The sequence below is a fragment of the Gekko japonicus genome, unplaced genomic scaffold (genome assembly GCF_001447785.1).
Source record: "Gekko japonicus isolate JY-2015 unplaced genomic scaffold, Gekko_japonicus_V1.1 scaffold286, whole genome shotgun sequence".
Lineage (NCBI taxonomy): Eukaryota > Metazoa > Chordata > Lepidosauria > Squamata > Gekkonidae > Gekko > Gekko japonicus.
This window is the reverse complement of record NW_015172559.1, coordinates 714,601-741,255: the sequence shown is the minus strand read 5'-3', so window position 1 is coordinate 741,255 and position 26,655 is coordinate 714,601. Positions and strand designations below refer to the sequence as shown.

Below are 26,655 nucleotides of genomic sequence, written 5' to 3'. Positions count from 1 at the left end.
GGATATTCGATACTCCCACATAATTTGGCAGAATTACTACCTGGCACTTTTAATCTGAATCCAGATTACATATCTTTCCTTACATATAATTGAGTACTGGGGTGGCACTTTCTGAACATTCCACACGCTCCTAAATCAATTGGCTCCATGATGTGTCACTCAGAAGCTGTCCCTATCCACTGGCTGTGTTGCCTGAGTCCTGCCCACAGTGCACTCATTAAGCCATTGGCCAGTCAGCTGCCACTCAAGAGTATCCCTCCACAGGATCCACCCCCCAAATCTCCAGGTATTTCCCTACTCAGAGCTGGGAAACCTACTTTCCCCTCAGTGCCTGTTTCTAGGCAACCAAGCTTGGTTCTGTCAGTAAAAGGCCCTTTCCACACCTATTTTGGCCTTTGGGAGAAAACTCATTGGGGCCAGTCCTGACTAGGGTTGCCAGCTCCAGGTAGGGAGATTCTCTGTCTAAGGAAGCCAATCTAAGGAAGCCAGAGTCTAGGGAGGGGAGAGGCCTCACCTGAACAGAATGCTATAGAGGCCACCGTCCAAAGCAATGTATTTTCTTGGGAGGGGGGAGATCTGTTGACTGGAGTTCAGTTGTGATACCTGGAGATCTTCAGGCTCCACCTGGAGGTTGGCTACCTTAGGCATACCAGTCAGTGCTTCAGAGAAGTGTCTGTTAGAACCAGGTTTTTGCTGTGGTAGCTGACTGGGTGATTTTGGACCAGTCACAGACATTCAGCCTAACAATACCTCACAGGGTTGTTGTGCAAGTCAAAAGCTGAAGTCAGAGGGACAGATGAAAGTAGGTTGATGGTTGGCTGGGAGGGAGATAGAGCTGCCAACTCCAGGTTAGGAAATTCCTGGATATTTGAGGGGTGGAGCCTGGAGCGGGTGGGGTTTGAGGAGGGGTGGGACCTCAGACAGGTACAATGCCATAGACTCCACCTTCCAAGCCAGCCATTCCCTCATGGGGAACCATTGTTGGCAATCTCCAGGTGAGGGCTGGAGATCACTCAAAATTACAACTGTTCTTTAGGTAGCAGAGATCAGTTCCTCTGCAGAAAATAGCGGACTCTGTCGTTATACCCTGCTGAGGTCACCACAGCAAATTGTCACTGTGTGCCCAAATAGGGGCACTCTCCCCAAGCCTCTTTCTAGAGCTCGATGTATTTAGAGCCCTGAGCTGCTTCGGCAGGAGGGCGGGGTAGAAATTTAATAAATAAATAAATATTATTCCCACAATGGTCCTTATTCCTAGTATCATATAAAATAAAAAAAGCAACAAGAGTAGAATATGTTTGGTTGTTCTGTGTTGTGCTGAGACATAATTTTAGATTCTCCATTTCCCCTCTGCTCCCAACCCATGGCACAGAGGGCCAAAAACAGTAGAGTAACTCAGCTCCAAAAGAACAGATGCACAAGTATTCATCATGTAATTATTATTGTCCACATTAGCAAACATCCAAAACAATTTAAATTGAAGGCACATGCCTCTTTACATTTTGATGGCATACAAAATAAGTTTCCTTCCTCCTCCACCCAGTGAAACTACACAAGATATTACCATTTTTAAGGGAAAACAACTAACCCAAATTTCCTGCCCATGGCACTTTTGCATCTTTCTCTATTCAGCTACCTTAAAGAACACAGAAATCAAACGTCACAATTCTCACTTGTACAGATGGTTGTGCTTACATAATCATCAGTGGATTTTTTAAAAATGTCATTGTCTCTGTTTAATCATAGTGAAGCTTGGAATATCAAGTAAAAGACAATATCCCACCAGAAACTACTTGTCATCAACCACCAATCAGGCAGAAATGTTATTCAGATAAGCTGTCTTATTCATGACAACAAAAAAGATGTAGATGGGCTGAATCATAAATTGAACTGGTTGGGAAGATGATAGCCACCCATGCGTGCTGTGCTGTGATTCTGCCATCAGGGCTCTTGCTAAGATATGCTTTGTCAAAATAGTACTCATTATAGATGAGGAATTTATGAAAAACCTACAGCACAATGAAATCCTAATGTGCCATGGCAAGCCTAAACAAATACGAGGACCAACTTCCCCTTCACCAATCAAGTGTTGAATACAGGTATATGCTACATGCAGACAGGAAAGAAAAAAAAAGATTACAGACTGCATTCCACACAGCTTTAAAAAAATCCTTGTCTGACATAGTCAGTGCTGAGCTGATCAGAATGAAACAACGAGGCACCCCTGTTGCCTCATTATTCATTCAGAATGTGATACGTGGATCATTAAGCGAGGCACTAATTTGTTCCTAAACTGCACTCATTCATCATTAGTTGGCAGCATGAGGTTGATCAAGTCAGTTGTCAAAGTTTGAGACTCTTATGATTTGTACACTTTCTGCATGTCTTATAAAATCTTCTAAAGTCACTTCAGCTGTTTGATCGCTGTTGTGTTGCATATGTATTTTGCAATATTCTTAAAGGTTTGCTGTGGCTGCTGCAGAATTCACCATTTTTAGTGCAGAGTGTTTGCATATTGCTCAGAGGATTTCAGAATCAACTGTAGCAAGAGAGGGGAGGAAATCCTGTAAGGTTTTCCTCAATCACTCTTGGAATAAACAAAGAAGCAGATAGAGGTTTTAGTACTTACCTCTGGCAAATCCATTTGTTTTAACTAGGTAACACAGATATTTGTTTCTAATATTCATTCTGACAGTTGATTAACAAGACTATAATTAGGTGGAGAAATGTGAAGATGAGTAAGGACTGAATTCTAAAACTATCACATGGAATAACTTATACCCTCAACTATTTTATAATAAGGGTGGGGAATTCCATATTTGTTTGGGGTTTTTTTAAAAAAAAATTATTGTATTAAAGTATATATTCGAATACATATACAGAAGAGTTCAAGAACAACAGTCAAATTAATAGAAACATTTATAAGTAGATAATATAATTAGTTATTAACAATAGTAAGACAAAGGAGTAAAAATATATGTAGACTAAGAGATCTACTATTGCAGCATTAATAGCTTCTAGAATAGATTCAAGTTCCTTTTTAGATGCTAGGCATTCTATAACTGGGAACCACACTTTCACAAATTTCGATGTTTAAGGTTCCGTTTTTCCTTGCATTATAGTTGATTGTTGACTAAAAAAACAAAAACAAAAACACCACGCTGCTCGTAGAAAATGAACATACCAGGAAAAGACCAGTCTAAAGCTCTTCTCTCTGATAGACTACCTTTCTACAGGGCAGATCATATGATGTAAGGGAGCATTCAAACACGCAGCTCTCCCATCTGCTGTCTGAGAGCCCTCTTCAAAGAGTCCAAGATAGGCTGTATCATCAGACTTCCTCTCAACAGCAAAGTCATCCTTCCATTAATATGTTGTGAGCCCTTCTTGAATAATTTCAGCTCATAACTAGATCCCAACACTTCACCCCAGAATTGGACAACAGCTTTTGATAGTTCAAGTTGGGTTTCCAAACCAAATTAAGAAAAGCCTTTTAAGAAAGTATGTAAAAAGAGATTTAGGTTGGTTCTTCTATAAAATTTATTATACCGTACTCTTATGAAAAAATGACAGCTTATTATAAAGCAGGTACAAACAGAAAGAAGCCAAAAAACAAAAACAAAATAGAGAAATACTTATCTGGATCCTAACCTTTACCACTCAGCTCAGGTGGTAGCACCAAGCAGGGCTCAAGACATCAATGTTCCAGAAGGTTTCAGAGAGTCTCAGATGACACAGGGTGGACCTCCCTAGGCAATCAAGGTTCCCCATGCCTTTTATGTCCTTGTTAGGAACAATATGGCTCAGAGAAGATGGGCATTGTTAGGGTTGCCAGCTTTGGGTTGGGAAGTTCCTGGAGATTTAGGGATAGAGACTGGGGAGGGTAGAGTTTGGAGAGAGAAGGGACTGCAGCAGGGTACAGTGCTATAGAGGCCACCCTCTAAAGTAGCCATTTTCTCCAGGGAAACTGATCATTATAGTATGGAGTTGTAATTCTGGGAGATCTCCGGGCCCCACCTGGAGGCTGGCAACCCTAGGTGGCCCAGCCTTTTTGAAGCGTAAGCCATCCCACCCTTGGTAAAAGATCACAATCCTATGCCTCCAGGTTGGTGCGACAATCCAGGATGAATGAATAACAAAAAGGCATCATACGCCACAGCAAATAAGGCCACCTCTGCTTCGCAACAATCATTCACATTTAATGAGATTCTCAAAAGGACAGGCAAGCTAGACATTCTACAGATGGGCAGCCGTGTTGGTCTGAAGCAATAGAGCAGAGTTTGAGTCCAGTGGCACCTTTAAAACCAAAAATATTTTATTCAAGGTATGAGTTTTCATCTGCATGCATACTTCCTCAGGTACACCGAAATGGAAGTTAACAGTTCATATACAGATGCCTCTACATAGGTGAACAGCAAATTAGCATAAAACTCAAAGCTGTATGCTAATTTGCTATTCACCCATGTGGAGGCATCTGTCTCTATATATGAACTGTTAACTTCCATTTCAATACAATTACAATACAACTTCAAGCTGTGTACTAATTTGTTGTTCACCTGTGTAGAGGCATCTTTCTATATATATGAACTGTTAACTTCCATTTCAATGTATCTGAGGAAGCGTACATGCACACGAAAGCTCATACCTTGAATAAAACTCTGTTCGTCTTAAAGGTGCCACTGGACTCTAACTTTGCTCTAGATATTCTACACAAATTTAATCCCTGTCTGTGACAGGGATAGGGTTGCCAACCTCCAAGTGGGCCTGAATTTCTCTTGGAATTACAACTGACATCTAGACTGAAGCAATCCATTCCCTTGGAGAAAATGGCAGCCTCAGACGGTGGTTTCTATGGCATCAAATTGCTGCTGAGCTCTCTCCCAGGCACCACCCTCAAATGTCCAGGCATTTCTCAAGTCAGAGTTGGCAACCCTAGACAGACAGTGTAGTGAAACGTTACAGAGAATAATTTGTGTTTAATATGGATAGTGGTAAGGTAAAGGTTCCCTTGCTCGAAAGCCAGTCGAATCCAACTCTAGGGGTGCGGTGCTCATCTCCGTTTCAAAGCCGAAGAGCCAGTGCTGTCCAAAGACGTTTCCGTGGTCATGTGGCCGGCATGACTAAACACCGAGGCGCACGGAACGCTGTTACCTTCCCACCAAAGTGGTACCTATTTATCTACTTGCAATTTCTTGCTTTCGAACTGCTAGGTTGGCAGGCGCTGGAACTAGAGACGGGAGCTCACTCCGTCATGCGGCATACTCGGGTCTCGAACTGCTGAACTGCCGACCTTCCACAGCCTGCAGTTCAGCATCTTAACCACTTGAGCCACCGCAACTCCTTATGGATAGTGGTTGCAACCTGCTAAGGGGCAGAATAATCTCCAAGTGCTGTTAGAGGGGACTGATGGTCTACTCATCACCTCAAGGTATGATGTTGATGAAAATGTTCATAATACTAGCAGTTAGACTTATAGCCATAACAAAAACTCAAAGGAGGGGAAATATAGTGAAATGTGATCCTAGGCCCAAGGGAGAGGGGAGGAGCCGATAGTCCTAATACAACAGAAGGAAACAGAAAGACCGCATGGGAAGGAGAACCCAGAGGAGAAAGCTGTTCTGTTTTATGTTTATGAATAAACAGATATTGTCTAAGTGTCACAGAGTCTCTGACAGACAGCATTACATAAAAACAGTATGACTGACAGTTTGCAAATTTCACTTATTCCCCCCAATAGTGTTTTAGTAAAATGGTGTCAGCTGCTGTGCAGCCTTCCTGAGAGCTCTCTCTCACTATCTTAAATGCTTGTTCTTAAAGTTTTTAAAAGTTTCTTAAAGTTTTTTTTAAGTTTCAAGTGGGTGATGGGCAGCCAGTCCATCTTTCACCTACATTACTTTGATATTGTTTTTTACAATTCATTTGTTTTCCTTATGCTGCTAATTGCCAGTTTGTTAGCTTTTTACCTACTCCCAACACAGCTGTGAATAAAACTTATCAAAAATAAGTAATCATTAGGATTGCCAGCACCAAGATGGCAAATACCTGGAGATTTTGGGGGTGGATCTTCAGTGGTGTATAATTAGGGCTGCCAAGCCACGGCGGGGGATCTGCACGTCTTCACAGGATCCCTGCCACGGGGGACAGCGATACGCGTTGCACCGCCGCTGTTTGGAGTCCCGTTGCCAGAGCGACGCGTAGCGTCACATCCTGGTGATGGCGGTGCAACGCGTATTGCTGTCCCCCGCAGCAGGGATCCTGTGAAGACGCACGGATCCCCCACCGCGGCTTGGCAGCCCTAATAATGCCTCAGGGTCCACCTTCCAAAGTAGCCTCTCACAGATTTTCGTCTTAGCTCAGGAAGGATGGCTCCAGAGCAAACTAACTGATGCACCAGCCAAATTGCTCGCTCACAAGTTTAATGCCAGTAGCTCACAAAGAAGAATTTTTGCTCACAAGACTCCACAGCTTAGAGGGAACATTAAGGACCTCTTTAGCTACCACTTAGATGTTGGAAACCCTAATAACCATATCAAGCAACCTCAGGATTGTCATAGCATGCGTGACTGAACATAATTATCCTGATACTGGAACCTGGAGGATTGTACCAAGTCTCTGATTATTTACATGCGTCTCACCAAAAAGCCAGAAACAGCTGAGACTACAGTTGCACAGAAGAATGCACCATCATCCTAAAAGGAAAAACAACAACTATATTTGGGGATGCATAAATTCAGCAAGTTACCTGAATTGTCAGGTAGAGAGGAGGTGCTGTTGTTCGCAGTATCCAAAACCACAGCAAGTCCAGCTGAATTAGAAGGCAGAAGATTGGTATTCAGATCCACACGAGTGAGACTTTCATCTTCTCTTCCAAGGCTCCTTGGAATCCCACAAACATTTTCATTTTCAGTCTCAACCTTTTTCTGATCCTTTTCCCTTGGATTCTGAACAATATGAACAATGCTTTGCTGGGCCAAATCACAGCTCTGAAAAACAAGGATAAAACCTCTATAAACGATAAATTTGGGTATAAAAGGAAAGCTTTTGTATCTATCAAATCATTCCCCGACTTAAATTGGATTTAATTAAGAGTAACAACTGTAAATAGCTTAAATTAGTATTACTTATAGTAGCTTTAGGAACACAATGCTTAGACATTTCTGAAAATTGACAAGAAAATATTAGAGCAGAGTCAACAGTGACTCTGAATCATGTTTTGCAAAATGGGTAATATTACTGATACATTATAAATCAAGATGGCCAAATTTTTTAAAGGTAGAAAATAGGCTTGCCAAGCCCGTTCCCCACCGCCGGCAGATCGGGCCCCGGGGGGAACTCCACACTGACGTACACGTCAGCTCGACGTGCACGTCACCCGTCACTCTATGGTTTTCCCTCAGATGGTTGTGGCCCCGCCCCCAGCGTGCCCGGTGTGGTCGCGTCACTTCCGGGTGACGTGGATGCAGTGCGCATGCGCACTCCAGCCACCAGCCGGGAGTCCGCCGCTGCGGCGAAAATCACATTTGGCAACCCTAGTAGAAAATAAGCACATTTTCTGTGGTAAACTATTTCACAACAATCATTGGAACAATGAATTGAATGCTGATAGGATTTATTTCATAGAATTAGGCCACATTTATTTACCACCATAGGATACATTTCCCTTTGGTGGATTTTACTGAATAACTGGGTGTAATTTCCTCAAAGTTTTTAAGACTGCACATTCACACATCAAAAACAACTAACCTTCCAGCAAACACTTTTCCTAGCAGTATGACAACATATTTGGCTAAAGCAGATTAAATTCAGCAGTCAAACAGGATCATCCTGAGTTACACCTGATGTGAAGCCCGGAGTTCTGCCAGAATTACAATTATCTGGGCAACTGATCTCCATATTACAGAAATCTGTTGCCCAAATAAAGTGGCAACTTTGGAGAGCAGACTCTATGGCATCCCATCCCTACTGAGCTCCCTCTCCTCTTCAAACACCACCTTCCCCAGGCTTTGCCCTCAGATCTCCATGCATTTCCCAACCTGGAGTTGGCAACTCTACACCTATCTAAGTGCATTGACTTCTATGGCATTAGAAAGATTTAACTTTGCTTTGGATAGTGCTAAATGTCTTGCACGTCAACTAAAGGCATGTTTCGGGAAAAGGTTTCTCATTCCCCAGTTCGAGGCATGGGATTTTCCGGTTTTGCGGGCTCCTGCCCGCCACCTGGCCAGCAAGGGGAAATCCCCACCCCCAGCAGCAATGTCAGGCGACGTCACGTGCCTATGTCACCTAGAAGTGTTTTGGGGGCAAATCTCTATGGGTTTGAGGCTGATTTTACCATAGAGTTTTGCCCAAAAAACAGAGCATTGCTCCCCAATGGGCCTATGTCACTTCCGGGTAACATAGGCCCATTGTGGTGCTCCTCCTTCCTCCCAGAAAGTCCCTCCTCCTCCCCTGCCGGTGTGTTGTTCTGACCTGGCAACCCATGATCCCCATGAGATAAATCTTCAGATTAGTGAGCAAAAGTCAAACTATGCAATGACAGCACTCCCTCTTCTGTCAATTCAAATTTCAAAAATGAGGAAGTTTAGAACACACTTGTAAAAATATAGTGAAATCAGGACATGGGGTAACTTGTAATAGATGTTATGGAAAGGGAGGTGAGAATCTAACGCAAAGTTAATTTTGGTGGACTTCCCAATGCTTCCTGTAATATTTAATTTTGCCTTTTTGTCTCATGACTGATGGCATCTATGAGGAACTAACTTCCAGGTTCAAAAAGCTTTTTGGAGGTACAGCTAGAGAAACAATAGATAGGAAAACTGTAAATTTGATTCTGGTGTGCTGTACACCCCAAAACTATGGCCTATCACAAAAATTATCAAAACTGTGTATTAAAACTATGACTTATCACATGCTGGCTCCAATTCAGAGAACTTTATTGGCAAAGTACTCTGTTGTATACTTGAGGCATGATGGCCAATTTCCTTTCTGATAACAACCCCTCATGCCCCCTGTGTTGCTGCTCTGGGGAGTCTCCTTGCTTGGGGGGAGGGCTTTTCTGGAAGAAGAGAGACTGCTGTCAGAATGTACAAGTTTCTAATCTCCATATAACACGGAACACTGCATGCAGAATTCCAGGAATTCTTTCTAAACTTGTATTAAAGGAATAATCAGTATTAAAGGAATAATCAGTGCTATACTGATAGACCTCTCCATTTCAAAACTATGGACCTTCAGGTGAACTATGGCCACAGGTGAAGACAAAGGCAGACAAGAATAGTGTGAGTGGAGTCTTGTGAGACATAGCTGGTAAAAGACGGAATCTTGAAGGAAGCTGGGAAGTTGGGTGGAGCCAGGACAGAATTAAGCAGGTCATGGTCAGAACTTGGATGGTGGTGGGAAGAATCTGGTGGCAGAGTTGCTAGCCTTTCAAACTGTCATACAATGTGACTAACTGAACCAATTGGGCTAATATTGGCTGATCGATAGTGTTGCCAGCTTCTAGGTGGAGCCTGGACATCTCCTGCTACTAAAACTGCTCTCCAGACACCGGAGATCAGTTCCCCTGGAGAAAATGGCTGCTTCAGAGGGTGGACTCTATGGCATTGTACCCTGCTGAGGTCCTTCTCCCCCCAAACCCTGCCCTCCCCAGACTCCACTCCAAAAATCTCCAAGTATTTCCCAGCCCTGAACTGGCAATCCTACTGATCGACAATCCTTTATTAATTCATTCTTTGATCCATAAACTTTCACAGAGCAGTATGCAACAATGGTAAAAACAATAAAAAGTAGTAGAATTGAGATTTTTTCTTGATTATTGTGTACAGTCAACAGCAAACAACTCACATCAAGGGAAAATAAGAACAAATGAACACAGATGGAAATATGAAGAAATCAATAAAAACTGTATAACATCTGGCCTAGCTTTTCTTCTCTGCCCAGTACTGCATACAGAAAAATGAAAAGAAATGAGTGTGCTTGATGACTCACATGTAACAAATGAGAAATTTATAAAGCTAACAATAAACTAAATCTCAACATATGAAATGGGATTTATGTAAAACTGCAGACAAGATTGGGTTGGATACAAAGGCCATTTTCTACCAAAGGAAGGAACTTTCAGCACTGAAACAGATTTGTTTTTGCTTCCTCCCTACCACTGTAGACAATGGAGCACCCCAAAATACTCTGTCAGGAGGGCAGGGAATCCTCAAGAACAGTGTGTGATGCAAATTGGGGGGGGGGATCAGCCAAAACTGCCCCCCCTTCCTGTTCATGGAAAGTAACCTCTGGATCAAAACTATTCACTTTACTGGGAAATCCATTTTTCCAGGGCCAGGATACAGAAACACTAAAGGTGAGTGAAGGACAGAGATTTCATTGTATCTTAAAAACTATGGTGTACAGAAAGAAAATCAATTGGTGTTTTTCACTGCTATTCTACCTAAGCCTAATTATTAAAAACATGAGAGATAAGAAATGAAAAAGCATTCTGTGTTTGTGTTAATCCAACCCCCCCCCCAACTTGAGAAAGGATAGATAGTATTATTAGGAAAGGAAAGATAGTATATTATTCAGCTCAAAGCAGGTGATTACACATAATAGAACTATTTATATATCCAGTTACTATACAGCAATTGGACATTATTGCTTGAGAACACCTTGAGGGAAAGAACAAGTCGTTCAATAACTGAAATAATGAAGCAAACGGAACACCTTATCTGATATCAGAATCCATTAGTATAAAATCTCTGATCCTGTGCAAAGGTTCAAATTAAGTCAATGGCTTTTTATAGGTTTCCTGGGTTACTTTACAATGTTTTAATGGAAGACTTGGGGCTAATTACACAAATTATAGAGAGGCCCTTCAGAATTAGAATCCTAGCACTCACTGAATTCAGTCTACTTTTACAGTACTTTGCAGAACATCCCTAGCTAGTCCGAATTCTCTTTCAACAAATTACTACTTTACATTTTTGTCATAAAAGAAACAGCAATATATTACAGCATTTGCACACTATGCAATTCAACATATATCCAGGGACCAACATGACAATGGCCAATTTATTGTTAAGACTGCCACATTCCCTAAGTGAAATGTATAGTAAAGGCAAAGAATTGGAGCTTAACTGAGTATTATTAACAAAACAAAACTATGCTATAAAATTCTAAGAAATGTGTCAGCATATCTGCATGTGATTTGTCATTACACAATCTGTGTTTTGTATTTCCATTTATTCTTAAATGTTGGTTAGAAAACAATAAAAAGGAGGTTTTTAAAATATGCAGCACCCAGGAGTGGAAATGATTCATTACTTTTTTGAACTAAAATAGCTTTATTGTTATATAGCTTGTCATTAGAGTTCCTCAGAAGGAAAATTTCATCGCCAATGAAAGAAAACAAGCCTTTACAAAGTACGTAAGGCTCTCAGTAACAAAGAGGATGCTGTATGCAAATGAATTCCTCAAAACCAGGTATTGTCCCACTCTTTACAGAAAGAAGGTTTGCGTATTCCAAATACTCAAGGCTAACAGTGGAATCCTGTTGTTAAGTTACACTGCCTGGAGAGTCAAATGATACTAAGTCCCCTATGACAGATCATCTTGAAGATACACTGGCATTAGTGGCTGGGCTAGTGTCACATCATTGTAATACCCCAGTACCAGCCAAAAATAACTTGGACACCAGCCAAGCACCTTGAAAATCAAGATATCGGGTCATGCTATTTCCTTCGTTACATGTCATTGACATTAATTGTGAACACTTTGGACCATGTTGATTCTTTAGCATTTATGGATTATCGTTGTCGTATTCCAAATACTCAAGGCTAACAGTGGAATCCTGTTGTTAAGTTACACTGCCTGGAGAGTCAAATGATACTAAGTCCCCTATGACAGATCATCTTGAAGATACACTGGCATTAGTGGCTGGGCTAGTGTCACATCACTGTAATACCCCAGTACCAGCCAAAAACATGGACACCGGCCAAGCACCTTGGAAATCAAGATATCGGGTCATGCTACTTCCTTCGTTACATGTCATTGACATTAATTGTGAACACTTTGGACCATGTTGATTCTTTAGCATTTATGGATTATCTATGTTGGTAGTGGTGCTTGTTGGTGATGTTTTCAATATGTTATTGATTATTGGTAATAATTATATATTTCATGCTTTGCTGTGATTTTATTACACAGTTGATCTTTTGTTGGTGATTCTATACTGTGTATTTCCCTTGTTGTTGGTAGTATAAGAGTCAGAACTGGGCATCATCAGGGTTCAGGCAGGAGAGGAATGAGAATTATCTTTCCTCCTCATTCCATCCTGGCACCAAGTTTCATCTGCAAAAGAAGTGATGCAAGTTAAGCCTCTTGAAATTAAAAGAGAGACAAAAATAACTGTCCCATACATCCTCCTGTTCTGCCTACAGTTATAACAAAGGATTCAATTCCATATTACTCTGCAGTCAATACAGTGCACCCCCCAAAAAAAAAGAGAATACAAACCCCCACTGTGAAGTCCATATCTCAGATGATGGCCAGTAGTAGGTCCACTAAAACAGGTGGATGAGTGCTGTCTCAGTGACTGTTATCTTCACCAACAGGTGAATCTGAAAGTGCAGGTAACTCTGAGGGGCATGAGAACCGGAAGAATACATACATGGTGCCACTCACTCAATTACATGCTGATTACCACCTACTGCAGGCCAGGGACTACGTGCTGCATGAAACAGCTATTGCTTATTGCTTGAGCAGCCTCCTAAGTACTCACAATTTCCCCATATCTATGCTGATAAGATGAGTCATGCAGTTAGGCTATGTGACATGAAAGAAATGGAGGGGAGATGGATAATAAAGTCTGCAATAAGCAACAGGTAAAAGTAATCAGCTGGAAAGTTCATGGAAAGTTCACACCAGCTGACCTGCCATGAACTTCACTTTGCAAACCACAAATTGGCCAAAATTCATCCCAAACTTTCGTTCATGAGCCAGTTTGTGCCCATCCCTAATTGTAAAGCAAATGCTCATCTGTATGTGCATCCAAGTGTATTTACTGTCTATCCATATTGGACTACTTTCAATGGATGTGACCCCCCTCCCAACCTGTCAGAATGTACATTTGAATACATATCTAATTTAGGACTACAGTACCTGAATGAGCAAGTGGTATATAATTGGAAGGCTGCTTTTGCAGACAGCCTCCCAAACTAGGTGAAGTTAGGAAGTGTGAGGGTGGACTGGAGAGTTTGGTGTAGTAGTTAAGTGTGCGAACTCTAATCTTGGAGAACCGGGTTTGATTCCCCACTCCTCCACTTGCACCTGCTTATGTGACCTTGGGTCAGTCACAAACTCTGGCACAGCTGTCCTTGAAAAAGAGCAGTTTGTGTCAGAGTTCTCTCAGCCCCACCCACCTCACAGGGTGTCTGTTGTGGGGAGGGGAAGGGAAAGGAGTTTGTAAGACGCTCTGAGACTCCAAGTGAAGGGCGGGGTATAAATCCAATCTCTTCTCTTCTTCTTAAAAAGGGAGGAGAATTCTTTCCTTTGCCCTACTTCTCTTCTCTGGAGAGTACAAAACCTCCCTGTTTGCCCACAAAAAGAGGGGGGTAGGAATACACAAAGTACAAAAAGAAAAGGACACCAGTCTCCACCTATTCATCACTAAGCTTCTTAATATCTGCTGAAACCTGGATCTGCTGAAACTGCCAAGCCAAAAATCAGTGTCTCTGTGCAGCTGAAGCACAGACCTGTAGGCAAGTCTAAAGTGGGGCAGGTATTTTCAAAATTCTACACATCCTTTTATCACAGTTGAAATGGACTTGAGTTCTCTAAACCACATTTATCCTCTAAACGCAAGGGCCCTCAAACATTGGAAAATACAGCATACCCAAGAAACTTGATTTCAGTAGACTGAAGCATGCTCATGTCTATAATGGTATTGTGACCAAAATGTTTAATATTCAATTATAACCCAATTATTCACCATTCTGGAAAATATGCCTTCCATGATAGCAATCATTAATTTAATATTCATCATTTATAGACCTCTTTTTGGTGTATAAAGCATTTTATAAATATTATTTATAAGAAACTATATATTTCAGACATTTGCACATAGTACTCCTGCAGTGCACTGAGCTGCACAGGCCAAGTACCAGCAAGATCACACTGAGGTGCTCAGAACAACACAGTCTCCATATGAGCAAAACAATCCAGGCCATCACTTTCGTGGAAAGGTGGCGGGAGTTGACTTAACAGACGACTGCTTCTTAAATGGACGGTTCTATGTGGTCTGCTCCAGAGTGAGCCCATCAAGCAGCCTGGTGATCCTAGCACCTGAGGGCAGAACCACCAATATGGTCTACAGAGAGGTCCTTCGGTAGAGAGAAAAAAAGTACATATGTCTCACTTAATTTTTTTACACTACAATCTTCTCCACTAGAATTCCTACAACAAATGTCACATTTCAAACTTCACATCATCGGTATTATAACTGGATTTACGGAACTTAAATACTGTAGCGAAGCATGAGTATCAGGCTAGTTGTGTATATGAGCAAACAAGGAGGGGAGAAGGAAATGCTGCACATGAGCTTGCACAATCCCTTCAACAAGAAGAACGACACAGAGTAGATTTCTGTTTCCATTTTGTGCATTGCTAGATCCAACTGATTATGAATAATCATAACTTTTAAATCCCACTCATTCTTCCAAAGAACTTGCATTAGTTTTCTGGGCTTTTCCCTATTTTATTCTCACAGCAACACTACCGGGTAAATAATGATAAGAGTGAGTGAATAGCTCAGAGACCCAAATCCAAACCTTCTTATTTCAGTTCCAGAAGTCTCTTCACCATACCATTCTGACTCTCTTTATATTTGGCACAATAGTTCTATATATTGCATTTAAATTGCTAAAGATATCGACAATAAAGCCTTAAAAATGTTCTATGGTCCCGTTCACACGAGGGAATTTGGGCCGGGAGAAGGACAGTTCGGGGGCGGATCAAATGGCCGCGATCACACCACAACATCTGGGAAGCGTGGTGCTTCCGTCCCCGAACTGGCCCATCCATGCGATAAGGCGCACCAAGTTGGAACCACCTACCGAGGTGGTTCATCTCCTTGGTGCGCCTCAACCTGGGAGTCTGATCGCCGGCGCGTCCTTGCGCCGGCACGTCCCGGGCTCCTAGCCAAACTGTGCATGCTCCGACATGTGCAGTTCGGCTGGCCTGCCGTCAGCTCTGTGTTTTCTCCCCGGCGTCTGATCGTGCCAGGGAGAAAACGCGGCACGGCCAGGGGATCCGTGGGATCCCGCCACGCCGTTTCAACTTTGGCGCGGCTTTTTAAAGCCACGCTTTTTGCCGGCTTTTCCCCTGCCGTGTGGCAGGGGCCCTTGTAGCTTTTCCTCTCAGTAAAAATATTATCATGTTATCAATGCCTGACCTCTTCTTTGGGGATACCCTCACCAGCACAAAACTAGGATTTTCAAAACGAAAACATTACATCTTTAAGGAAGAATTTTATATTGAGTGCATTTCTGGGCATTTGCAGTTTTTAGACTGAGCTTGCTTAATTTATGGTTACTCCCACTAAGACTAGCCATCCACCCCATTATTCTGCAAGGTTTAAAGAATGATAGCGACTATTAGTGTTTTGACAATGACATTAACATCTTATCAAGCTGATACTAAAAGGAGCAGAACAACTGTAAAACAAGCACTAAATTCTCATGAACCCTATCAACAGCGTTAGCCAACTTGTTATTCCCTCACAGTGCTTGTGTGGTGTATTCTACGGAACAGCCTATAAGCCTCTAACTCATTTCAATATTTATGCAGAGGACTACCGATCAATGACAGTTTTATAGGACTAAATTAAAAATGAACACAGTTGCATTGCTATGATGTATGCTGTCTTCATCAAGCTAGCTTCTTTTGTGATTTTGATTGAACGCAACTATCACTTTTATTTCATTACTGTATACCCTTGATATAACTTAAATCTTCTAAACTTATTAACTACAGCAGTTAAGGCATAAAAAGCCACTATAAAACCAGTCAGTGACTGTGGACCAAGTTCTCTACCATCCCGCAGCTTGCATGAGTTATGCAACCAATTCTTTACCCTGTAGAAGAGTGGATGTAAAGCATGACTGTCTGACTCAACAGAACTTTGTATTGCTGTGAATTATTACGAAGAGTCACACAACAGAAGATGACCAAAGAGCAGATCCTAAGGACAACTATAATGGCAATTCAGAAAGAAGAGTCATAAGACAGGAAAAGTTTGTTCTGCCAAAGTTGCCATATAGATAACTTTGGCTTAGTGGACCTTGCTGACTGTTGGACTTTGTTAGGATGGTATGGGTTGATCTATTAAGAGTACTGGGTATAGGAAGTCAATAAAGGGAACTGAGATCCCTCTACTACTTTAACTCTGCGAGAGAATAGGAAAAGTCCTTCATGAGGCAGAAGATACCTTGAAAAGAAGCAGCTGAGACAGCTAATTTTCCGAACTGAGACGTACTCTAACGATCCCTGTTTTTATACACCTTTTTCATCAATCATAGAAATATGAGAAAATTGAATGTCAGATACTCATCAAGGCATTCTGCACCAGAGCTATACATTAAAAGGTACTCCTCAAAACAAGGTTTTTAAATGAGGCTAAAGCCTATAGTTTATATATCAAGGAGCAAGATTAAGTTCAGGAAGTGCTGCAGACCCAGACCCAGAATAAGAAGCTCCTGGGGGCAAAGAGGGCTTGTGTGTGTGTGTGTGTGTGTGTGTGTTAAGTGCTGTCAAGTCACTTCTGACCTATGGCAACCCTATGAATTAATGACCTCCAAAATGTCCAATTCCTAAAAGCTTTGCTCAGGTCTTACAGAGGACTGTAGCTTCCTTTATTAATAGGGGGCATGAGCTGACTTTTATTAAGAGGGTGTTCAAGACTCACTACATCCGGTAGAAATGTTGTCCTTCCAGTAGGATTCTGCAGTGCTGAATTAATAGGGTATCATTATTAGTCAACTTATTAGTCCACAATTTACAAACGAAGACAAAATTGTCATATGTATCCCAGTGGGCTTCTTCATGACATGAACAGCAATACTTGGGGCAGCCAATCATAGACAAAGATGGGGTCTCTTAAGGTTTGCATTTTCAAACCTCTCACTTCCACACAGGGGAGAAAGATGACTCTGGTAGACCAAGAAGCAATTTAGATTCTCCTTCAAAAACATAAAGTGATACATACATTGTAAAATATGTGCTTACATACATGTCAATTCTAAGTATAAATAAAATATATATAAATGAATGCTGGGGTTTGCACCAATTTCTACTTTCATGCTGTTCCATCTCATTTTTTAACATAACTGAGTTGTTGTACAACACTTTGTTTGGAAGCATTTAAGGTGCTTTCATGCACACTGAATAATGCACTTTCAATCCACTTCCAATGCACTTTGCAATAGGATTTCATTGAGTGAAACAGCAAGATCCACTTGCAAACAATTGCCAAGGTGCATTGAAAGTGGACTGAGAACACATTCACGGTATGTGTGAAAGTTCAGCAAAAACATCAGACCACCCCTCGCAAATAAAATTAGAAAAGGCCTCACAATGACAGAAATATTGAGCAACATCATCATCAAAACAAGCTACAGGACTTACAAAATGTTTCTTCATTGGATCATTAGCAGATTAAAATAAGCAACAGAATATATTTTTAATCAATACTCTTACTTTCTTAATACCAAATTCAGTTTTTTATTTAGAAATATATCTGTAAAAAATTAGGATAAATGTCTAAAAAATGACCCACAACATCTTCTTAAAGCCATAAATGAAATTCTCAGTTACATGCCATAGGTGAGAGACAGAGCTTTGTTCAGTCAGGCATGAAAGATGTTTCTTAACATCAGAACAAGAGAGTAATGACCTATTTAAAAAGATAGAGGAACCTTGGCTGAAGAGAGTTCTTTTACCTTAAAAATATTTCTCTTCTTGCTTTCCTCTACAGTCATTCAGGTTCAAATGAAAAAATAGAAATGATATAATATCAATTATGGAAGAAGTGGGGGATAAGTGTTTAGGGCTGTGGTCACACGGTCATTTTGATTGGGTTTCACCGCTGTTCCCTCTCACATTTAAAATTGCTGATCAGATGCCCACATTCTTCTCCCACACCGAAGTGGGCTCACTCGCGCGATCCTCCCAGTTCCCTAGCGAGTTTTCCGACACCGGGAAAATCAACTACTTTCCGGGTACTTGTGCTTTGAATCCGTGATTTGCCTATCTGGACAGCCATCTCTCACAATGATTGTGATTAGGTTGTCTGAACATCCTTCTTCCAGTAGTTGTCCCCCCCCCCCCGACTTTCACCATTGTGTGCATGCGTGCGCACACACAAAGATTTTTTTAAAAAAAATTGTACTGCGCCGCCACTTGGGTGGCGCGGCTATCTGAACAGTGCCTGGAGCATTGTCGCGCAAAGCAAGCGGTTGGGCAAGGGACGTGTGATCATCTGAACCCGCTTAAAAATATCCCTGATCAAATCTACAGTGGGAACAAAACATGGTACACTTGCCGTGTGACCACAGCCTAGGTTTAGTGTTACAAAGGGAAACAATTTATAAAGGCAAAACGTTTTATTGACCTTCAAACCTGAATTATGGAATATTTCCCATTGTAATTGCTGCATACATCTTTTGTATAACTCCCACTCTCAAATACCCCTATTGTTCTTTGGGGTAAAGAAGTATGAATGGTTGCCAGTGCAGTAACCAATCACTATCATAAGCCAATAGTTTTCAGAGTGTATTCCAAGAAACTCAGAGTTCCATAGAAGCTTATTAGTGAGACAATGGAAGACCACTTGCAGCATCATTGATCTACTCCTGCATCTCATAGTCACAGGGCTGTAGTCGCAATCCAGTTACATCACTGGAGATATGCCAATCCTAGTCTGAACACCGCAAAGACCCAGAATGAATTCAACAAAAATGCACTTGTTTTCTGTGCAAGGTATTCAGGAATTCCTCTCTAGATAAACTGGTGTGGGAAAAGTTCCTCAAAGATAAAAAAACATTTTTATTCACTATTGTAAGGGATGAAGAGGCAATGCTTGGACACAGATTTGTTCCGTCTTTAAGACTACAGAAGGGGGATGTCTTATCAAAACTTGGACTCAAGTAAAGGATCAATTTGTGAGAAGATATTACAAACCCTTTATTGACATTTGGACTCATTTGTAACTGTATAAGGCTTTGAATACAGTAGTGAAAGAACATGTAATCCTAACTTCTTAATAAAATGTGAATGTTTTTTAAAAAGAAAAAAATCAGTCTATGCAAAACATATCAAATTGCACTGACTTTCATCAAATTTCATACCCTTGCTATGTAGCTATTCATATAAAAGCTGTTATTTGGGGTTCATCGTGTAAGAGAATAAGCCAGCAAACTCTCTGAAAGAGATTGAACATGTTTACTTATTATTTAAAAAGGCAAATGAACATTGTGAAAACTACCCAAATAGTTTCAGTTGTAGTAATTTAATGACTGCATTACACCAGACCTTTCATTAATGTGCCTCTGTGCATTTATTGGTTCTGAGAAAATGAATGTAAATTGTGTGTGCTTGAGCTTGTCAATAGTTTTATGTCTATCACAACTGCATTAAAAAACATGGCTTAATATTAACTAGGGGTAGAAATGGATATGATGTAATAGGACCTGGAACAGAGGAGGCTGAAGTTGGTTCCTTATTCATACTTCTTTATTCATTCCTTATTCGTTACTTATTCGTATAGTCATTCAGAAACACTAAGGAGAGTGAGCCGGAAAGCTCTGAACCCCTGAACCCCAAAATAAGGTCTGTACCACTACATATCATATACCCCCACATTCACAGGACTCTCCCCTTCGAGGGGACATATGCTGTATCTTGGTCCAAAGCACAGTTCTGGTGCCAGCTGCTCCAAAGTGCAAAGCCCTTAGGACAATCACACAAGCAGACACTGGGGCCAGGCTGCACCCCAAAATAATATTTGGACCACCCCAAAAGACCCATCCCCACACTCTGGAGACTGTGCCCTGCAAGATGACATAATTTGAATAAGGAAGTGCCCCCTGCACCCAAAATAAGGTTTGGACCCAGACACTTCATACACCCCCATCTTCAGCGGACCCTCACACACACAGGCAGACACTGGGGCCAGACTGCCCCCCCCCCAATATTTTTAAATACAGTCCTTGGAGAAGCCTTGCAAACAGAAGCTCGTGGCATCAGAACCAGTGTTTGGACTGGGCATCACTGTATGTCACCTTGCAGGGCACAGGCCCCAGAGCGTAGGGATGTGTCATTTGGGGTGGTTCAAATATTGTTTTGGGGGGCAGTCTGGCCCCAGTGTCTGCCTGTCTGTGTGTCCTGGGGGCACCGCACTTTGGAGCAACTGGTACTGGAACCACACTTTGGACCAGCACACAGAAATGTGTCCCCTCGAAGGGGAGGGTCCGCTGAAGACGGGGGTGTATGAAGTGTGGGGGTCCAAACCTTATTTTGGGTGCAGGGGGCATTTCCTTATTCAAATATCCTTTGAAATGCAGGCGTCGGGGAAGCCCTGCGAACAGAAGCTTGTGGCTTCAGAACCGGTGTTTGGACCGGGCATCACTGTGTGTCACCTTGCAGGGCCAAATATTGTTTTGGGGGGCAGTCTGGCCCCAGTGTCTGCCTGTGTGTGTGTCCTGGGGGCACCGCACTTTGGAGCAACTGAGACTCAACCAGTTGATGCTGGCAACAACTCTGAGATGGCGGAGACAGGTCCTAGTGCCCCAGTTGCTGAGGACAGTATGTACTCCAGCCCCATGAGCACTGGGAACACAGACAAGGTAATCCCAAGAGGTGGCACCTCAACAACCCAAGATCCTGGGGGGGGGCTTCACAGGCTGCCTTGCCTCCCCTTTCCCCAGAGCCAGGGAAACACAAGAGGAGGCAGGCGTGCTTGGAGCTCCTCGATACCAGGTGGAGCGTGCGCCTTGCTGCCCAGCAAGTGCCAAATCAAGAGGAACACCTGGGGTTAATGAGCCAAATGGATGGCTCTCTTGCATGCAACAAGACCCAGTGAGCCACCAATAAAGGATGGGGCTTCAGATGCGGTAGGCATGGGAGCAACTCATCACCTTTCTGGAGGCACACGACCACACCACCCAGACCTGTTCCTGTCTGCAACTTCTGAACCCTTGGCTCTGACCCCAGACCTGCTTGACTACACCTCTTGGACCTGCTCAGACTCTGCTTCTTGGACCCTCGGCTGACTCCCCTTGTGTATGACTCTTGGACTGAACTCTCGTCTTTGCACTTCTGGTTGTGATTCTATCTTGTCCCCTTGGTCTTGGCTGAGTCTGCTCTGACTCAGGACAGTCCCGCCTGGTAACATCGATTTTTACCCTCACTCGTAATCTAACCCTGTGCCTATCCATTGAGAGATCCGAAGGAGTTTTTCAAAGTTATTACATAGTATCTATGAAGTTCTTACTAGGGATGGGCACAAACGTATTACAAAGCAAATTCCGTGACAAACCAGGCTGGTTCATGTGTTTGCGAACAGCAATTTGTGCAATCATGCTCTTTGCAAACCACCCACAAACCACCATGGGTTTTGTGGCAGTTTGTTCAGTTCATAAGAGGGTTCTTGGGCCAGACAAGGCAATGGCAGGGAGCCCTTTAAAGCTGCGCTGCCATGACACAAGTGAGCTCAGAAGGCATGCAGAGTGAGTGAAAGGGATCACTGAACTGGCTTGCATCTGTTGGATGCAAGCCAGTTCAGTGATGCCTTTTGCCCCCCCTCCCCCCGCTTGGAAGCTGCACCAACTTCACACACCTGAACCAGTTCTTTAAATGGAAAAGTCTGTGGAGGTTCATGATCCATGAGACCCCACAAACCACCATGAACTTCCATTTTCCTGGTTCATGCCCATCCCTCATCCTTACCCTGCTTATCTAAGAGACCATATTCTCCCCGAAGCATGTAGGGCTGATTCATGATAAATGCTTGTCATTTGAAGAAGAAGAGAAGAGAAGAGATTGGATTTATACCCCGCCCTTCACTTGGGAGTCTCAGAGCGGCTTACAAACTCCTTTCCCTTCCCCTCTCCACAACAGACACCCTGTGAGGTGGCTGGGGCTGAGAGAACTCTGACACAAACTGCTCTTTTCCAAGGACAGCTGTGCCAGAGCTCGTGACTGACCCAAGGTCACATCAGTAGGTGCAAGTAGAGGAGTGGGGAATCAAACCCGGTTCTCCCTGGTTGCAAGAACAGATTTACACATATGGATGAACATTTACAGATACAGCATCAGAGAGAACTTTAATTCTGCTTCAAACAATTTCAAATACAAAAGCCCATTGAGTCTGATCATGTTTTGCTGCCCGTCAGCATCAAGTGATTATAGGTATAGGTCAGACCACCAGACAGACTGAGAACACCCCATTCAATTTTCCATTTGTTTTCTTTATGGGCACAATTAAGGGACATGAAGAGGCATTAGCACAAATTATTGCACAACCATGGAGAACTTTTGCTCTAGATATCCATGTCAGTATTTTTAGAAGCATTATAAAGCCCTTTTTATGTTGTTTGGCTGCAAGGTTTTAAAAGGACATTTTATATTTGTTTTTTAAAATCCCATTACAACTTTGCCCTTGTGGAATAGTTAAAGTGGGATAGAAAAATCAAACAAATAAAACTATATTAAATTTTAGAGTGTTTCCCTTTATACACATCTTCCTCTTGGACCACATTGTTTCCCCTTCATATTCCTATTCAAAGCAGGTGTGTCGTTTTTATACTGTGTTGGAAATATAAAATGTTGCTCCCAGCTACTCAATAATTCTACAAAATATTAAAGAATATCTACTTAAGTAGTTTACATCATTGATTTAGGTACTTAGACTCTATCACATGTATAAAAGAAAACAGGGAAGATTGCCTTGACATTAGCCAAAGTTGTTTTATAAAAATCTATGACAGGGGACTGATGTTATTGAGTTTTCCTCTAATGCTATTTACAAATAGAGGTCCATAAGCTCAAGTCAGGCATCATTCCAAACAAAGGTTAAGGAAGCTTAGCCATGGTGCGCTAGGTCATCTAAACTGACAAAACCAAAGTGTGCATTTAGCCAGCAAATCAGAATGGGAAAAGACAAGGGCTTAAAAATCATGGTTACCAACATGCTTTGGTATGATGGCCAACTGATAAACCAGTTTCAGTGTTGCTCCATCTCTAGAAGCTGCTACACTCTAGAGACAGATGTGAACAAAGTTGAATGCTGAGATATGAGGAGGGGGGGAAAACAACAGCAACACTAGGCACAGTAGACAAGCACTGATAAATAGTAATCTACCTCTTGTATATCCAGGAGCTTAAACCATGGCTTAGTTTCCAAACTATATTTAGCACAAACCAGGGTTTGGCTTGAACTCAATATCATATAAGGCCTGTTTGGGGCAGAAAGCCCTTCTCATGCCTCTTTATGCATTAGGTCGATGACTAAGTATTTTATGAGTTGACAGAAAATTACATTATAAAAAGTTGGGGGGGTGAGGCCCGTCTAATATCAAAACAGAGAAAACAATGGGCAGAAATAATGAATTTTCCGGAACCAATCTCCCCTTTCATGACCTCATCACACAGCAGCTGCCTATCAATTTCCAAACAAGCAATAAATATTAAAATGAAAATTTTTTGCATGTCTTATCAAAGCTCCTGACATCAATTGTTTTCACAAATGTTTTCTCCTGCAAGCTCTGAACGCCTCTTCATCAATCTTTTATCAAAAGCAATCTTGTTATGATTTCTCTCTTATCGCAAAAGTTCCTTCCTCGCGTCTCCCCCTCTTTCTTGGCAAAAGATACATGAATATCATTTTACACTCCACTGTGGCTGCATCTTCATCGATCAGGAAATAAAAAAAAAGATTTGAAGGATGTGTCGTGACCCTGCCGAGTAGCAAACAACGGAAACACATGTAATGATTCCGTTGTGCCTGATCCACTGACAAAAGGAGGAAGCCTGTGAGCGTGTCCACAAATGTGTTTGACTTGCTTTCCCCCTCCCCCCAAAGGATGCTTCCATTGCAGGGCATTTTCAAGCCAGGATACAGAAGATTTTGGAGTGCACTTATCTTCCTAATGTCTTCTTGACATGACCGTCAAGCCTGAAAGAAAATACGCATTCATCAAAGCTTCCATAAGGAGAAACACTAGAGCTGCCATTTTTAGTTCTCCTGACCTTTTTAAACCTATAAAGTGTCCATTTGAACCCATGATGTATAGAGTTGCCGGGTATGAAGTTTCATGTGTATATGTACAAAGGCTGGTATGAGCACAAACATTTGCTTATTTAAAGTATTTCTAAGCCACCTTTCTACCCAATTCAGGGTTCCGATGGCAGACCCAAATGTCACCGTCTGTCTCTTAAACTGGCTGCATTTGGGCGGGCCCAATGATAGTATTATTAGGCAGAACCTCCTCAGGTAGCAGACTCAGGAGTTGCAAACAGTAGTAAATTATCAATTATTAAGTTTATTGTTGTATGCTACTTGGATTGTCTGCCTCTAACCCCAAAACGATTTGAAACACTGAGACTATCAAATGATTTGTTTTCTTGACTACAATTCTCACGAGTGGTAGACTTCTAAGACTGTGAAATTTTATCCTATATCAGGATCCATTATAGGGTTGCACATGGTGCAAAAGAAAAAAAAAGCCCATTTTTAAATAGGGAAAAAAAGAAACTTCATACCTCACTAGAACAGGAATCATAGTTCAGGAGATTTTTCTAAGGAATGTTCTGAAAGGCCTTTACCTCAGAGCCTTAATAAATAATGGCACAAAATGAGGCTTCAATGGAAGAGACTACAACTTTTATTGGGTAAGCTGCTATATTAGGCAATGGTTATACTAACAATTTAGAATAAATCAACATGTACCATCATAATAGTATGAGCCTTATATTATGTAGTCATTGTGCATCAAACAAAGGCTTTATTATAATAAAAATAAAAATAAATAAATAAATAATTCAGAACACACAGAACAGGCTGTTTGTGCTATCCTAAGCATAGCCCACAGAGTATTGTGTGAAAACCTTAACCGTTAAGCACATTTCTTATCTTTGTCCTTAGTGAACTCATCCTGCACTATCCGTATCACAGGCTGCAACTAGGAAAAGACTGCTTAGACAGCTAGGACAGCACTAAAACAGTGCCATACTTCTTGTGTTTTGCAAATACCAACAGTTTTGGATTTCTCCATTATCTCTTTACAACTGTTCAGGAGTGGTCTTAGCGCAGTCCAGTTTCAGCTCTTCACCTAGCAGGCATGCACTGGCGAGCTCCATACAGTGCAGCCTGTTTTGCAGCGGCTAGGAGGGGATTCGGCTGTGCTGGTTCCCCCTTGGGGCCTCTGTAGAGGACCCCTCAGCCATGGGCCTCAAGTAGTGCCGCTCCTGAAGCGCGATTCCAAGGAATTGAGGCACACTTTGCCCCAAAGGTCCTACTGCCACGGCGCCATCATGGTACCTAGAGGCGCACACCGGTCGAGCATTCAGGAGTTTTAGCAAAAATGCAAGACATCTCGGCAATCTAACAATACCGGAAGAAATGTGAGTGAATTTCCATCAAGTGCATAAACTTTTAAACGGGCTCCGACACCTACACACACACCAGTGATAGGGAAGGGAGCAATATCCCCCCCCCCAACAAAAACGAAACTATAATTTAAAGCCTTACCAGAATGGGGGAAAGAGTGGGGAAAAGAGATCGGAAAAACGTTATTTGAATGAGCAAGTGCATTGACACGCAAAGCGAACAATGATAATCTCTCTTAATAACTTCTACAAACTTCCCGGGAAAAGAAAACAATGAGTCGGCAGGAGAAAATGGTGCTGAGGAAGCTTCCTTCAGGTGCTGGCAAAACGTCATCTCCGGGAGCGAAACCAGAAGCTAGCACAGACATTTCAGCCACGTTAGCTGTAGCACTGCGACCCCTACTGGACCAAATGACAAATGTCAACCAAAATTTTGAAACACTCCAGAAACAGATGGTAAAGAACTCTAATGCTGTCAAAAAGGTTGTTTTTAAAACATCTGTACTTGATTACAAAAAGAAAGAACCTCTGATAAAGAACAAATCCTTAGTCTTCAAGCAGAAAATCAGCCTATGTGCTGAGGTTTCAAGATGTTCCAAAACAAAGCAGTGAGAATCTCAAAGAAATCTTGACTCAAGCATCAGCCCCAATGACAGGTATGAAACGTGAAGAGTTATTAAGCGATCTGGATGTGGTCTATAGATCATACCCCGAATACATAAAGAAGAGAAACCTGCCTGGGGAAATTATAGTCAGATTCTCAAAAAGGTCTACAAGAGACACAGTTCTCAAAGCTACCAATGGAAACATCTTGAAGATTAAAGAGTCGGAAATAAGAGTTCTAAAGGATGTACCATTTGAAATCAGAAAAAAGCAAAGATACTACAAAGATTTAACTACATATCTACAAAAGAAATCAATAAGCTACAGATGGTTTCTACCAGAAGGATTAACATTCAAGTACAAAGATTTAAAAGAAAAGATTGACTCTGTTGATAAAGCAAA

At 41.9% G+C, this 26,655-nt stretch overlaps 1 protein-coding gene across 1 annotated transcript in view; it reads right to left on the bottom strand.

The window, feature by feature from the left end:
* LOC107118842 (E3 ubiquitin-protein ligase parkin-like) overlaps positions 1-26,655 on the bottom strand; it is a gene marked incomplete at its 3' end in the record, with an annotated part of 451,727 nt that overhangs the window by 402,957 nt on the left and 22,115 nt on the right. The window contains exon 2 of the mRNA XM_015421222.1: positions 6,743-6,983. Within this exon, the coding sequence (XP_015276708.1) occupies positions 6,743-6,983 (241 nt within the window). The remainder of the gene's footprint in view (positions 1-6,742; positions 6,984-26,655) is intronic.